The sequence below is a fragment of the Neopelma chrysocephalum genome, unplaced genomic scaffold (assembly GCF_003984885.1).
Source record: "Neopelma chrysocephalum unplaced genomic scaffold, ASM398488v2 Primary Assembly neopelma1_69, whole genome shotgun sequence".
Taxonomy (NCBI): Eukaryota; Metazoa; Chordata; class Aves; order Passeriformes; family Pipridae; genus Neopelma; species Neopelma chrysocephalum.
Genome location: NW_020897729.1, coordinates 2895901 through 2911918, shown reverse-complemented (window position 1 = coordinate 2911918; position 16018 = coordinate 2895901). Strand labels below are relative to the sequence as shown.

Below are 16018 nucleotides of genomic sequence, written 5' to 3'. Positions count from 1 at the left end.
GTTTTCAATTACATTCAAAAGCATAACAAATTTTGCTTTTTGTATTAAGCAATAGATAGTTGTCTATGTATCTTAAGATAAATGTGGGCTTTTAACTTCTGTCGGTCTTGCCATTACTAGATAGAACATGTATATGGAATATATATAAAACAATTTAAAAAGTCCAAGATTTAATGTCCACTTACATTTGCACGCTTAATTTGTACATATGACTATTGCTTTTCTAAAAGCATTCGTGGAGTGTTTGTAGGAGCACATACCATCCAAAATTGTTTCAGAAAAATTAGGTGGAGAATTTACGTGTATTTAAATTGCCTGGAAAGTCTTTGCCCTAGTCTTTTAAGACACTGTTCCTACAAATCCTGTGATCCATATTTGATAAATATAATCTGGATGAGAAGAGGGAGAGAGGTGTGCATCTATTAAATATACTTAAGCCTGAGAATGTAATAAGTGGGACAAAAAGGGAGTGGTTGATAACAAAGAGGGAGGGTTAGAGGCGGGGAAGAGTTATTATATGAAATTTAAGCTCTTATGAAAAAACTGGTTGAGCAACCAGCCTTAATAGCTTCAATAGACTATTTTGAATAAAGAGAAGCTGGTAAAAGCAGACAGTAAAATGTTGACAATAAGTCAAGTTCTTATAGCTGTGGCTGTATTTCTTCTAATTACACAGTTTTTAAAGTTGCAGAAAGTACGGAGATGGCTTCCTCCTGGACCAATTCCTCTCCCAATTTTTGGGACCTTGATACAGCTGAACTTTCAGTTTAATCGTGATCTCCTCATGAAGGTACTTTTTTTCAGATATTCCTAATTGTTTAAAAGTCTTTGTCATTTCTTACGTTGTTTGCTATGCGAAAACATCCTCTCCTGAAACTACGTTGCTGGCACAGTGTAACTGTTAACTGGTCACTGTGATATCACACCTGGTTTGGTTCAGAACTGCTAGTTTGGTTGCCAAAATGAGAAAAAGTTATTGCAGTGTAAAGTAGTTTGCCAAGTTAAGAAAACTGGTATTGGAATTTCTGAATATGTGAAGATCATTTTGATGCTTAAACTGATCCCCTTTTAATACTGAGATGGACAAATTCATGTGAAATTTGATATAATTTAGGATTATAGTTAGGGAAAAAATACTATCAAAAAATTACATCTATGGCCTGGATTTATACCTTTCTGAGCACTGGCACTCTCTAGCTTGAGCAGTAAATAGAACTTACGTGCACTTTGTGTGTATGTGCTCACTTATATTGAAAACGGGTGGGATTGAAAATGGGTGGGAAGAAAGAAGAAAATAACTGGTACAGTCTCTACAAGTTATTTACTCCTCTGGCATTTCTGTGTTCTTTTGTGCTACTTTACTTGTACAAATTATAGAAACCCTCTTGAAATAAATTAATGAATTAGTGAAAATACCCTTTTTCACATGAATCTTTGAGAACTGAGCCTTGGCTTATATACAGTAATAAAAGATACATTTTGTTTCTTGACATAGACCTGTGGCTCTGAAAAGTGGGAATACTCAGTTGTTTCCAACAGTGAATGCTGGAGAAGATATATATGCTTTCTCACAGATAATTATAATCTTGTGGGAAAGATGGAGAACATCACTCCACTTTAGGGCTGGTCTTGTAATCAGTGCAAAAACAGGTTCATCCTCTGTTTGTTTGCAATATGTGGGATTTCATCTGTGCTTTCTTGGCTTCTCTCCCATCTCTAGCTGGCAAAAATTCATGGCAACATATTCACCTTATGGTTTGGATGGGCCCCAGTGGTTGTACTGAATGGATTTCAAGCAGTGAAGGAAGGTATGACCACGCACCCTGAAGATGTTTCTGGGAGGCTGGTGTCTCCTTTCTTCAGAGCAATGGCCAAAGGAAAAGGTGAGAATTTCTTGCCATAAATACTGCACAGAAGCATCATCGTTATAAATTGCAGCTCTTTTGTAGCTTGTAACCACTTTCAGAGGTACCACAGTAAGCAGGATTTGTCTACAAGGAATGACTGCCAGGTGGACTGCAAGGTAGGGAGGGGTGAAATAGCTTTTGGATAGTAGCAGGAGGAAAATACAATCAAAAGAAAAAAGATTCATAATGTCTTGTGTGAAGTACTCACTGGAGCAGATTCAGAGGTGATGTGATGAGGCAGTGGTAAGTTGTGCCACAGAGAAGTGGAGGAAAAGCAGGAAACAGCCCAATTCCTTGTCCTGGACTTGCTGCCTCCCACTATTAAATTTTCAATTGAAGAGTGAGATTGATAGTGGGATTTTCTTCCCATTCCCTTCCTTCCTTTTGTGAACGTTTCCTTACTCCCACAGTAACACCAGTAACACCCGTAACACCCAGAGGCTCAGTGTGCTTCTATTTCAACCTTGCTGTAGGTTTCATACCACCAACCACACTGGAAATTCCCAAAGCCTGTCACAAAGCCTAAGCACCGAACTTTCCTGCCCTGTGGACAGGAACTTTCATCCCTGCCTGTGAACAGTCAGAGTTCTTTTCCCCTTTCCCTTCCCTTCACAAGAACCATTAACCTGATTCAGGTGAGCTTCAGGCACAGCAGAGTGTGAGACAAGTGCTACAAAGAGCATCTAGAGAAGCAGCTGTCAGACTTCCTGAGAAAGCTGGTTGTCTAGGATCAAGCTTAATCCTGCCAGTCATCTTATTATCCAGCTGAGTTTGTCCTTTTCAGCCCTGTTAACATACTTACATGCCAGAGTTCTTTGTGCCTTTGTGTTCTTAGGCAATGCAATAGTTTAATTATGTTCTGTGGCCTAGTTTATCCTGTAATGTAGTCCTTGTCTATAATTAATATTAGCATGATAAAGAGCTCTTCCTTTAATGGATGTAGGGATTATGTTGGCAACTGGTCACACCTGGAAACAGCAGAGAAGGTTTGCACTCAGGACTCTACGCAACCTTGGCCTGGGGAAAAGAGGTCTGGAGCATCGAGTTCAAGAGGAAGCCCACTACTTGGTAGATTTCTTTGCAAGTATGAAAGGTATCTCTGCAATAAATATCAATACATTTCTGCAATTAGTCTGATGTCCTTAGCGTATGAACTTCTCTGAAATTAAGGGCTACTTTTGTTCCACAAGAGAATGTGCAGAGTCTTTTGGTGTCTTTGTGGAACGACTGAAAATGCAAAGACCCCAGTCCTGTGTTTTCAAGGAGACTATTATTGTTCAAAGTTGTTTACAAAACAACTACAACTGGGAAGAAAAACTGGAGCTTATTTATTATTTATATCATAGAACACCCTAAGGGGAAAGGGATCTCTGAAGATGGACTAGTCTAACTCCTTCTCAAAGAAGGGTCAATCTGAGAAGGTTTCTTGGGGCTGAGTTGTAAATACTGCAAGAATGGAGGCTTTACCACCTCTCTGGGTAACCAGTTCTGCTGTTCAATCAGTTCTACAGTAAAAAAGGTTCTTATGTTTATGCAGAATTTAATGCATTTTTGCCTATTGCCTCACTTGTTACCACTGAGAAAAATCTGGCCCCATGTTCTTTATTCCCCTCCACCAGGTATTTCTAAATATTTAGATACCTCCCTAAGCCTTCTCTTCTCCAAACTAAACAGTCTCTCTCAGCCTGTCTTATGTCAGATGCTTCAAACCCTTAATTGTCCTTGTGGCCCTTTGCTCAACTTGTTGTAGTATGTTGATGTCTCTCGTACTGGGAGCCCAAAACTGGACCCACCCCTCCAAAGGGGTCTCACCAGTGCTGATCAGAGGGGAAGGACCACCTCCCTTGGCCTGCCAGCAATTGGTTTCCTAATGCAGCCCAGGATGATGTTGGCCTTTGCCTCAAGGGCACATTGCTGGCTCATATATGGTGCTGGTGCATAAACTTATGGAGGCACTGTCAATGCTGATGAATTAAATCTTGTCTGTAATGCTATTTGCACACTCCGTGTAGCAGTGACCAGAATCTTGTCTTCAATACAAGATTCTACCCTTCTCAACCCATTTAGGATCATGTGAGTTGGATTTCCCAATACTAATCATTACGCAAAGGCACAATAAATCAGGACATGCTGTTGCTAGCATTATATCAGTTAAAAGTAATTAAATCTAGCCCAATCCTATGGTTTAAGAAGTAGGAGAGATTGAAATGTGGCCATATATGCAGGAGAAAAAAAGCACAAAACAGTAAGTTGCTAATCAGAATCATGCCTTGGGTGTTGGACAATTGCGTTGATACATACATAAATAAGTTGTTTATAGAAACTTATTCCAGAGTCACAAAATAGGGATTTGAGATTAGATTTTCAAATAACTGCTTTAAAATTAATTGTTGTATCACTGCCACAATTGGTTGAAAGGAGTTTACAACATTTTATTTTACTGGAGATTGTTCATCTCTAGCAAGGTCAGACAAAACATAGTGGCCTATATGTCCTTGCTGGATAAAGCTGTCTCCCTTCTTGCAGTTCTCCCTTCAGGTTCCCTTCATCCACAGTGTTCTCAGTCATTCCCATGCTTGAGATATATTTTGAATTTGCTGAGCAGCAAATTTGCATAGAATGTTTTTTCCTTATCTCTAAATTTGCTCTATCATATTATAAAATATTTTACATATCTGGCATTCCTTTAGAGTGCCACACATTCCTGGGATTATGGGATTGCACCATGGTCATGAAGAACCAGTTTGATACTATAATTTTGTAAGAAGATTGCTGCTTCTCCGTGAAATGCAATGTTCTCTTCTGTGGGTAACCTATAACATTCTCTGATTTCACTAAAGTAGGAGACATTAACAGTGACATTTATTATTACGATTGCAGGGAAAGCTCTGGATCCTTCTTTCTCTCTTGTTCATTCTGTCTCAAACGTAATTTGTGCTGTCGTGTTTGGACATCGTTTCTCCAGAGAGGATGAGACCTTTCATGAACTGATTAGAGCCACAGAGGATCTGTTCAAATTTGCAGGCAGTTTTATTTATCATGTAAGTGAACAATCTGTTGTATTTCTCTAAGACGGAGAGTGAGAAATGCAGATTCAAGAGATGGCTGTTGGGCAAAAGTTTTCGAATGGGTGAGTGATGTCCTGTGCAGCTTTACTGGGCAGTGCACTCTATCAAAATGTGATGGTAATGCTCCACACACCAGCCTGAGGCATTTGTGTTCATTGTCCTATGTTTGAGCACTCTGGTAGCTTGCTCCTAACTCTTTACAGCAAGGCATAGGCTCATGGACTGCTCCTGGGTCATGGTTTTTCAGCCTCTATGCACCAGACTCCTGCCTCGGACAATATGATTCTTAAATATTAAAAGTCAGGTCTAAAGGTGTAATTCACATGCCAAGTTTAGACACTGTTTTACAGAGTCAACAGAGAGAAGAATGATTCAAATACCAAAGTGTTTTGCCTGTGGCTGCTTATCACCATTTCCTCTTTAAGACTTGGACTTGAAGACTTCCCAGAGAAATTCTACTCCTTCAGCCTGCGTGAGGAGTAGCTCCAGACACAGGCAGCAGATGACAGGAAATGCAAAGAGTACTCAGTAATGTGTAGAAGATGGGTATTGCTGCATCCACGTCCCAATTTCTTGACTGGATCCCATGTTGTCAGGCACTATGCAGGAGAACACTGTGGATTGGGCTTCTCCAGAAATGGAGGAGGAGTTCTGGCAGGACCAGTAGCCAGGAAGGTGGATGGGAGAAAGTACACTGCAGATACAAGAACAATGTACACAAATTATCCAAGCATAAATATAGGCTGAAAATCAGAACGAACTTTCTAGCTATCAGAATAGGTAGAAAGCCACTATTTCTTAGGCCAGATTTTCTCCAAAGGTAAGAGAGAAGGAAAAAATTAATCTGGTTGTGTCAGCTAACGCCTTCTTCCTTTCTAGAGGAGAGCACTCAAATTTGTCATATTCCTTAGATTTTCTGGATTTCAGATATTTGAAATTTTATTGAGGACCCTTGAGAGGCCGATTGGTAGAGAGTGCTTTAGGGATTACCCAGCCTGTATAGCAGCTCCCGGCAGCCAGCCCTTGCTTTGGGTTTATCAACTCCTTTTGCACATCCTGGCGAGGACAGTTGGCAAGTTTTGCTTTTCCATTCCCGATATTCTCCACTGGAGGGCAGGATGTCACTTTTAAAATGCCTGAATGCAGTTCATAGTAATTAAAGACGTGACTTGAATAACTGAACAGATGAACACAGTTCATCCCAGTTATAGTAATTCTAATTTAGCTTGTGATTGAGCTGAAAGCCTGTGGAACTCTGAATCTTACCATCAAAACAGCTAGAAATTAAATAGTGTACTGTTTCACAACTTGAAAGCATAAGCACAGTCCTTGACAGGATATTTTACTAATGAGGTCCAAACCCCATGCTAATATGAACATTACCCTCTCTCTGTAGCAGGCCTTTCTAGTGCATTTTCTGGTGATAGAGACTTTGCAGTGCCTCTTGTGTGTCACTCCCGCAGCTGTATGAAATCTTCCCTTGGCTGATGTCTCGTCTCCCTGGGCCCCATAAGAAGGCCTTGGGTTGCTATGATGTCCTGAGCTCCTTTACACGGAGAGAGATCAGGATGCACATGGAGCGTGGGATACCAGATGAACTGCAGGATTTCATTGACTTTTACCTGGATCACATTGAAAAAGTAAGTTTTTTTTGTCAGGCTGCAGGCACTCATCCTGCATCTCCTGTCACAACAGAAAGGGAGCTGCTGTCCTGGGTACTGCCTGCCTTGTGTATGCCCTGAGCAGGTCTGCTGCTGTGCTCAGTCCCCACAGATGTGCAGCCAGGGGAGAAATCCCTCCCATCTATTGTCTGTTAGCTATTTCTCTTCAGTCTTGTAGCTTGTGTCTTATGAATACTTAATAGTGCTAGATATTTTATTATTCTGGGGAACAAAAGCAACGATCTTATGGACTCCAAGCATACTGCAACTGAGAAATTGTCATTATCATCCAAGCTAGTACTTCTACCAAAGAGTCAAATCAGATCTCCTTGCTATGATCATTTTTTTCTATATAATAACCAATAGCATCAGTTTGTATTTCTAACTGGTAATTCTTTATTAATTAATTACCACATCAGCTGCTATATTTTTATGGCCAGGGTGGATGTCTGCCCAACTGGCTTCTAGTCCCTGGGATCCCCTTGTTTTAATTTTTTTTTATATACCGGTGCATTCACACATCTGGCTTTCCAAAGCATTTAACAGCTTCCTAAAGCATTTCACTGCTGTTCTAAGATTTATGAGTCTTGAAAATCAGTGGGCCAGAAATTTTTTCAGTGAGCTCTTCTGGGATCTGCCGGATGGAAATCATCCAAGTTTGTTTATTAAAAAAATAGAACTGTCTGTAATAGATGCACAGGAGCAATAAAAAAAGATTAGATGATATTACAGCAGGGGAAAACATCCTTCCCACTTTTCAATTGCTCCATTGGCAAGAGAAAGGTTCAAGACCCCTGAGCATAACCTCCCTAAATTTAGACAATGAATTCCCCCAAACCATAATGATGTTCTTTTATAGTTTCAGTGTATACATACCTGTCCTCACACTTCTAATTGAAAACTGTAAAACCCCAGAGCAGCTGTACATGAGTCATTGTGCCTTTGTAGTGAAGAAGAAACCTGAATACCACAGGTTAAGAACTTTACACAGCCCAGTGTTCGTTACCTTGTCACTGCATTGCTTGCTAGAAAAAATAAGTGGTGGACTGTGACTTGAGGCATGAAGAATGACATGTTGGTAGACATCTTTAGAGGGAGATTTACTTATGAAACCCTCTAAGTGAACCACTATTTGCACATTTAAGCCAATAATCCCTTTCTCCAAAGAACATGCAATTTAGCTTCATGATTAAAAGGGCAGTAAAGATGGCTTGTCTCTCTGTGAAATGTTATCTTTTTGTATTGATAGTCATCCTTGCTGTCTAACATTCCTTATCAGTCTCTGTATTGTCCTATATGCAGAACACACTTCCGCTTGGGACCAGTTAAAAAATCACATTTAACCCTATTTGGATTTTTATAACTTTCATGTATAAGCCTCTATTTTTTCTTATCATTTGCAGTCCAAAGATGAACCCAGGTCTACATATAATGAAGACAACATGGTTTATTCTATAAATGACCTTTTCCTGGGTGGATCAGAGACAACAAGCACTACTTTGAACTGGGGTCTGCTCTATATGGTGGCATATCCAGACATCCAAGGTGAGTAGATAAGCCCATGACAAATATCTCTCATGCAATAGAACAGCCAAGTCATAACATTTTCATGGATCAGAGATTATTCCTAGATACTGATATATGTACCTTTTTGTACTGGTAGATCTCTGCTAGGCAGCATCAGTAGATGCAGGGAATCTGTACACAAGCTCCTAGAGCAGCCACAAGCATAAGGCAGTTCCCAGAGTTAACCACTTGGGAATTATGCACCTGTATAGGAGACTGTGGCTGATTGAGGTGTAGGGGTCTGTGGGGAAATGAAGATTATGGTAGAGATAAGAGGACTGGAGTCACTTTTTGGGAAGCCAGTAATTTGCACGTGTTCCTTAAAGGAACAGTGGCCACTGCTGCAGCCACTGGTGAGGGGTGCTCATGGTGCTTCAAGAAATTGGGCTGGGTTCTGTCTTAGTCGTAAACACGACTGATGGCTGAAAATAATTAACCTGAAACTAATGTGTGATAATGGGACTGTCACTGTTTGGAAACTTACTTCAATTGTGCTTTGTATTGCTGAGTATCAGTTAAGAGGGACTACAGGGGGTCCTGCCCCTCTTGGTGCTCTGTACATCACAGAAGAAATACAGATAATTGCCTAAAGGTCAATTGCCAGCCTTGACTTTACTTTTGCCCATCAGTTCGTTTCCGACCCCAAGGTACCAGGGTGTCTATCTAACCTGTGATTAAATTAACTCTGTGATGTGTCTGAGTTTCTTATAACAGAAATTATTCCAGTCAGGAGAGGAAACTGATGGCTCATCTATTATATTTGTATTTATATTTTGGCTCATATATTTGTATTTAAGAAGCTTGTCTTTAAGTCTAGTTTTTAAATAACCATCAATCACTTTCATATAGCACTGAATGAAAAGGAAAGGAAGAAGGATGTCTTATGCTGGATAACAGAAATCTCATTGTTACATCACAGAACATGTGCAAATACCCAGAGGAGAACAGGATTTTAAATGGAGGAAAGACATGAGGACAAGAAAAAATTGCTCATCTTGTAGCTGTCAGACAAGAAAGTCTGCTTAATCTCATGTTATCACGTTTTGTTATCACCTATGTAATTAAGGTTACGAAAGCACTGACTCACCTGTATAATTTTATTTAGTTAAATACAATACCTTGCACATATGTGGGAAAGCAGGGTGGGTACAGAGTGATCCTTCCTGGGCTTCTTTTCGAACCCATTCATACTGTTGCATGTATTGAGACCCAATGACAATGTTGTGCAGTTCCACTCTGTAACATACGGAAAATTTTGGCCTTTTGCCTCACCACTAAATCAGGCTCTCCTTGTTCTCTCAACAACCCAAACAGAGATGTGTGTATATATTACACAGTGACTGATTACTTCAAACTACACTGGATCCTGAAGTACTCATGCTTGCTTATGCAGGATAGTTCTTCATAGAAGGAAGTTTACTTAAAAATCTTTCTGGATTTACATTTTAAATTCTGTAAGGTGCTTAAATCTCAGTTGTCAGAGCCTACCTAGCACAGTTGTGTGAAGGACTGCTGGCAGTAACACCAGGCTTGATGTGATGCAGAATGGACTTCCCTATATCTTACTGCTTCTTCAACCAGCCTGGAAAAAAGACAGGATCATTTATTAAAAATCTAAGGTGTTTTTTTTAGGTGATGTGTCCTGCCTCTCTTGAAGTTTATAAAACAAAGTTTTGTTTTTGTTAATGCTCCCAAGATTCCTGTGCAATAAGTGATTTAGAACATGTAATTTTTGAACAAAAAGCAAGTGCCAAGGAGTAGACACATTTCTTTCTTGGTATTTGGACATTGTTCTAATTGGCATTGTTTCACTTAGCAGACATTCTACATAAGAACCATTTCCCTTTAACAGAATGTTAAATAGAATTAGAGAAAATACTTGATACGTTTTTCCACCTGAAACATTGAATATTTCTCCACAGAAAAAGTTCAGAAGGAGTTGGATGCTGTTCTAGGTCCTTCCAAGTTAATCTGCTATGAGGATCGGAGAGAACTGCCCTACACAAATGCTGTGGTTCACGAGATCCAACGCTTCAGCAACATTATCTCAGTTGGCATGCCCAGGGTGTGTGTGAGAAACACAACATTGCTTGGCTTTCCCCTCAAAAAGGTACAGACATAGTTTCTAAGTTGCTACACACCTTTATTGCATCAGTAGAGCAAGGTGTGGATTAAAATCTGTTTGTGCCAGGAGCTTCTCCTCAGTAGCAGGGGGACTGGATACCTCTGGGTCCCATTGAATGGGAACAAAGACAAGAACTCATCTGTCAGGCTGAGTGATGCAGCTCTTGGGGAGACGGTGATCAGTAGTGAGAAATGCCCCTGGATGGAAAAGGATATTTTAGCGAAGTGTTTCTACAAACCAACGAAGACAAAACCTTTGTGATTGATACTGAAGGAAACTATGGTGGGTTTGTGCTGATAAGGCATTGGAAAGATTTCTGACTGAATTTTTGTGTGCAGAAAGCCTGTAAAAGATCTGGGGAAAAGCATGACAGTTTGCAACTAGCTTTTGTCAAAGAGACTAAATCACAGAAACTCCTAACATTGGAAGTGAAAACAGGTTTAGTACAAATAAAGTTGTTAGTTCTTATTGACGTGGTCACTTCCACTGTCTGGCTCGGACCAACATTTGAAGCAAAAATATTTTGAGTTCCTCACAGTCCTTACTGAGGAACTGAGTCTATCAGCACAAAACACTGAACTCCGAGAGGGAACGAACACTGGTCTCACCAGCTGGCTCTGGGTGCTGGGTGAGGACTCAGCCAGAACTGAGTGAGTGTTTTTCTCCTTTCAGGGCACCATAGTTCTTCCAAACATTGCTTCATCCTTATATGACCCAGAGCAGTGGGAAACACCTCGACAGTTCAACCCTGGTCACTTCTTGGATAAGGATGGAAACTTTGTAAGCCAAGAAGCCTTTTTACCATTCTCAATAGGTAATTGGATTGACAGCACAAGCATTAACAGTTTAGATTGCGGGTGTAGAATGAAGATGTCTATTAAAAACCTATTGGTTTTCTATTTTAAACCTTTTTGTGGAAAACAATGCTTAAATCAACATGATTATTTTCAGTAACTTTTGTTCTACTGAAAAAATATGACATGGAAAAACAGAGGTGTCCTGACAAATGTATATATCTAATTCACCTTATTTTTAGAAGGACATTCTCTGCTAATGATCATGTCTATTGATTTGGGGCATACATTTCACACCAGACATACATTTTGGAAAGTACTTGCAAGCAGCCCTCTTGATTCTTTATGCATACAACACTGGAGCCTGACATGTCCCAGGAAAAGCAGGTCCTCATTCTTCATTTATATGATGGAATGAATTCCTTTCAAGTTGTCAGTCAAATTAAGATGAGATTTTTGAGGTAATTGAAGGGATACTTGGAGCAGAAAGGCCACATGGTTATCTATAGCTGCAGATAAGACTGGTCAAAGGAAGAATTACACTAAACTTTGTGTCATTGATTGCATTAAGTCCTAAAGAAATTCTCAATTAGGCAAAAATACCCTAGCTTTGTGTGAGAATGAATACAATTGCTGTTGAGGTCAGGGTAATTTACTCACTGTCCTCCCTTCTTCCCTCTGCAGGGCACCGTGTGTGTTTGGGGGAGCACCTAGCGAGGACCGAGCTCTTTATTTTCTTTGCCAACCTGCTGCGGGCTTTCACCTTCCAGCTCCCCGAGGGAGTGACAGAGATCAACACAGAGCCCATTTTGGGGGGTACCCTGCAGCCCCACCCATACAGGGTTTGTGCCATTCCACGCTAGGCTGGACATGTGCAATGTCCATGAAACATCTTTGTTGCCTTCGTGAATGTATGTCTTGAGACCACATAACGCTTTTTGTCTCGGATTTGAATTTCTACTCCAAAAGCCACCTTTTGTCTGCAGCAGAAAATTTTGTTCAGGTCCTGTTACCTGCTCTTGAAGGTGATCTTTTTATTTTGTAAAAGTTAATTTGATCTGTAAGGCATCATCATTCTCAGCCATAAAGGAATCTTGCAGTTGCTGTCTGGCCTGGCAGATATAAATCTGGTACACTGGTGAGCAAATGACAAAATTGACCAGCAGACTTCAAAATGAATTCATTATCTCTGAGTTATCCTGTTTTAAAAAGCAATGAAGTTTGGGAAAACAAACCTGGAAGATTCTGCCTCTTGATGTTACTGTCATCAATTGTAACATTTCAGTCAACTTTTTGTTGATGGTCACTAATAAAAGATCCAGGAAAATATGTGTTAAGGCATCTTTAAACCTGGCAGAAGATGACTGAGTCCAGCAGGGAAAAGTTGCAGGCTGAAACTTGGTGGAGAGTGAAGATACAGAGAGAGGATTTATTTTAGGGCCCATACTTTTAACATTTTAAAATTCTTGTTAGTTTTGGAAAGTCCTTTCTAACAGAGCAACTCTTTACTCCCATGCATGACTCCTGTTAGGATCAGCACTAGTGGGTTGATACAGCAGGTGCAAGGAGCTCCCCCAAGGGATAATTTGGGCAAAGAGCCTGTTGTAGCTAGAGTCGATGGTAAATTGAAAAATATTCATGGAAAACACCAGAGAGACTTTTAAAATGCCTCAGCAGTTTAGCAGTATTCCTGAAGCCACAAAGGTTTGCCATATACACAAAATACTTGTCAAATGCAATGGTAGAGTCTATAATAGCCAGAAAGGAAAAAGATGTTTCCCATGGTGGATATTTATATTGTCTGGAAAAGACTTGCAAAGTGTGAGTGAACTTGTACTTCATTAATATTCCTATTTCTGTGAGATAGGACAGGACAACTCAAGATGATCATCTGTTAAATCAGTTATCAGTGGATGTTGTCCTCTGCATGATTGAGATTAGTTTTGGCAGTTCACCGTGAATCACAAATTTAGACCAGTCCCATTATTTCTAATTCAATAGCTGATGGAACACAGCATCAAAATACTAACCACTTGATATTTAGCTGTTATTAAATTAAATGGCAGGATAGCAGTAGTGAAATATGAAAGATCACATCCTGACATTTTATTTGACAGAAAACTATGCCCTGTTAAAAACTGATGTCCAAGTCTGTGTGGATTTGCATGTGTGCATGGGTAGATAAGGCAAAGCAGAAACTGCTGTGATCTGGGCATGTTGGAGCTGTCATTGCTTCTTAAAAATGAAGCCGAAAACATCAGTAGCATTACAAGCATTAACATCACTGCTGTGTGATGCTGTAACTCCTGACAGCCACATGCTTCCCCAGACATCCTTCTAAAAGGGAAGATCATAAACTGGCCTGGACAGAAGTGTGCCCAGGATGGCCCATACACAGCCAGAGCAGGATGAGTTGCCTGAACCCATGGGAATGGCACAACCCAAAACAGGAGCATAAATCCCACTGGTCCGGGTGTCTGAGAGGAGACATGCAGGGTGCTCCAGAGGGAACCTGGACTTTTTACACAGGCAGTTTATTCACATGTGGGTGTGCTAATGCCTGTCTGTGACAGGAACTGCTCGTTGGTGATTTTTAGTCCATTGTGCACAGATGTCCAGGAGATGATTGCCCGGCACATGAGACATGACAGCAGGACGTCAGCGGGAGGCTCCCAGCAACAAGATGAGAGATCTGTGCTCTTCAGGGCCTTTTCATTTCTGTTCTTGCCTGACCTATTTTAAAAGTGAGTCACTTTAGCTCATCTTCTAATAAAGCCTGGTCGTTCGGGGCTTTTAAAAGCCTTTCAAAGCACAGCTAATGTTGCCACAGAAGGCCAATGAAGCTGAGAGCAGCTCTGAGAGAAGCCCAGCTGCCACTCATGAGGTCTGTGACAATGCTCTCAGCCTCGGCTGTGTGGTGTCTCTTCCAATCGGGCTGCTGATCTGTGTCACTCCAGGGCTGCTGATCTTTAAAGGGTGTCTTAGAGACCACCCCGATATCCTTGATTCCTCTCTCTTCTTTTCTTTATTGCTTCTGTGTTATTTCTCATGTCTTCCTCAGGCTCCATTTTCTGAAGTGGCACCATGCAACTGTTCGACCACAGAGTGGAAGATCTGGCTATAAAGGAAAATACAGAAAATGTAGAGAGGCAAAGTTGAAGATTTTGAGTTCATGTAGCTCTCGGAGAGGCTCAGAACCTATGAATTTGTGATGTTCATCTGACACCCTTTTCAGCACAAAGTTTATACGCAAATCAAATGTAAGTAGTAAAGAAAAAAATTCTGTATTTCAAGGAGTATAATGAGGAAAAAGGAAACTGATGGTTTCTTAAAACTGCAGTACATCAGGAAGGCTCTCTGGTAGATGGGCAATTTAATGCCTTTTTTGACTTTGGTTGTCAACGAAAATGGCAACAGTGATCCAAAAACCAATACATTCAACACCACTGATGTTCATGGAAGATTTCTGTCTAGATTAGGAAGAATAGGTTAGAAAATAGCTAGATGAACGTGATGTTTTCAAATTGGTTGAGCTGATTCATCCCAGGGCACTTAGGGGAACACTATCAACCTCAGAGCTATTGGCAGTTATCTATGAGAACCTGTGGAGGAGGGGAAAAGGTCAAACATTTCCTTGTCTTCAGATGGTAAGAGAAGCTACCGTGTTATAAATCAGTCAACCTAATTGCACTTCTCAGAATATCCTGGAAAATAATCAAATTGTAAGCACTGGGAGGAAACCAGAAAGAGTCAGTGCTCAGCCAATAATGTCAAAGTTACTTAGTTTGTTTGAGGACATAGTTAGAGGTCTGTTCTCCGGAGAGAGGCTGTTAATATAATTTACTGTTGTTTAACGTGGCTTTGACACTATCTCGGGAACCCTGTGAAAATGTGGGGTGTCTGAAGCTTTGTAAAACTTCATGGAAAACTCAGGAAATGCATAAGAATGTCAAGCTGGAAAAACACACAGAATGGGATTTTGTCCTGCATCTATTCAATAGTTAATCAAGGACCTTCACAGTTAGTGAAAACACCAGACTTGAGTAAGGTCTAATTTCTTGATGCCATCAGATCCTAAACTGATGCCTGCAGCAAGGTGAGAAACAGGTATTCCTAAACTTGTCATAGTTCACTGAAACTTAAAAGCAGGACCGTTTTACTTTGATTTATTACCTTTGTGAAAGTGTGAAGGCTGTCATAACATGGATACGTCTTAGCAGTTTTAATGTCAGATAGCTGGGGAGGTGAGGGTGACCCTATTCCAGCATCTCTTATTATTCCCTCCTTCCTTCCTTCACGGAGTCACAGTTTTCTCTGGGGAGTTTCTCTGGGATTTTTTCTTGATCATCATGGTTCCCACGCAGTAGAAAAATACATTTTAGTTTTACAGTGACTCAAAATGCCTCCAAAAGCCATAGAATTCAAACTGAAGTTTGCTACCCTGAGCTAAACCATTTTCTTTAGATTTTCTGGAATAAAAGATATAGTGAGGAAACCAGAAAGTTCTCATTAAGAATTTCTGAGAGAGGTTATTTGAAAGTATATTTGTTCATTGAGATAATTGGCCTAAAAAATCCCAGTGAACTGGATTAATTTGAAGTAATATTTCAGATGTCTTTGGCATATCTTTTGCTTAATGAAAAGCTTATGAACTTGTCCTAATATCTGCAAAGAAATCTCAGCCTGTGGTATTTTTAGCTAACACTCCAGAAACTATTTATTTGCTGTCCTGCAGTGTGAGATTCTAATGTTAAAGGAATAACAATAACAAAATTGCAGCTCTTTCCCTGAAAAGTTTATGAGATACAGCAGATGAGACAAGAGACGAGCTAATAATGTGAATATATTCTGGGGTCAGCTGGTGATATGATGATATTCTACAAGGACTGCATTTTAA

At 40.2% G+C, this 16018-nt stretch overlaps 1 protein-coding gene across 1 annotated transcript; it reads left to right on the top strand.

Annotated features, from left to right (window-relative positions):
- The first annotated feature begins 619 nt into the window (after window positions 1-619).
- LOC113968649 (cytochrome P450 2J6-like) lies at window positions 620-12356 on the top strand. Its single transcript, XM_027685379.1, has 9 exons — window positions 620-790; window positions 1721-1883; window positions 2851-3000; window positions 4788-4948; window positions 6439-6615; window positions 8040-8181; window positions 10125-10312; window positions 11000-11141; window positions 11806-12356. The coding sequence occupies exons 1-9, from the start codon at window positions 620-622 to the stop codon at window positions 11982-11984; spliced, it is 1473 nt and encodes a 490-aa protein (XP_027541180.1). The 3' UTR covers window positions 11985-12356.
- Window positions 12357-16018: the final 3662 nt, after the last annotated feature.

Bases quoted from the DNA above. Each gene is read 5' to 3' on its own strand.
- LOC113968649 (XM_027685379.1), top strand. From the start codon at position 620: ATGTTGACAATAAGTCAAGTTCTTATAGCTGTGGCTGTATTTCTTCTA. The intron at 3,001-4,787 runs GTATCTCTGCAA...TTACGATTGCAG, and splicing joins TTTCTTTGCAAGTATGAAAG to GGAAAGCTCTGGATCCTTCT. The intron at 10,313-10,999 runs GTACAGACATAG...TTCTCCTTTCAG, and splicing joins TTGGCTTTCCCCTCAAAAAG to GGCACCATAGTTCTTCCAAA.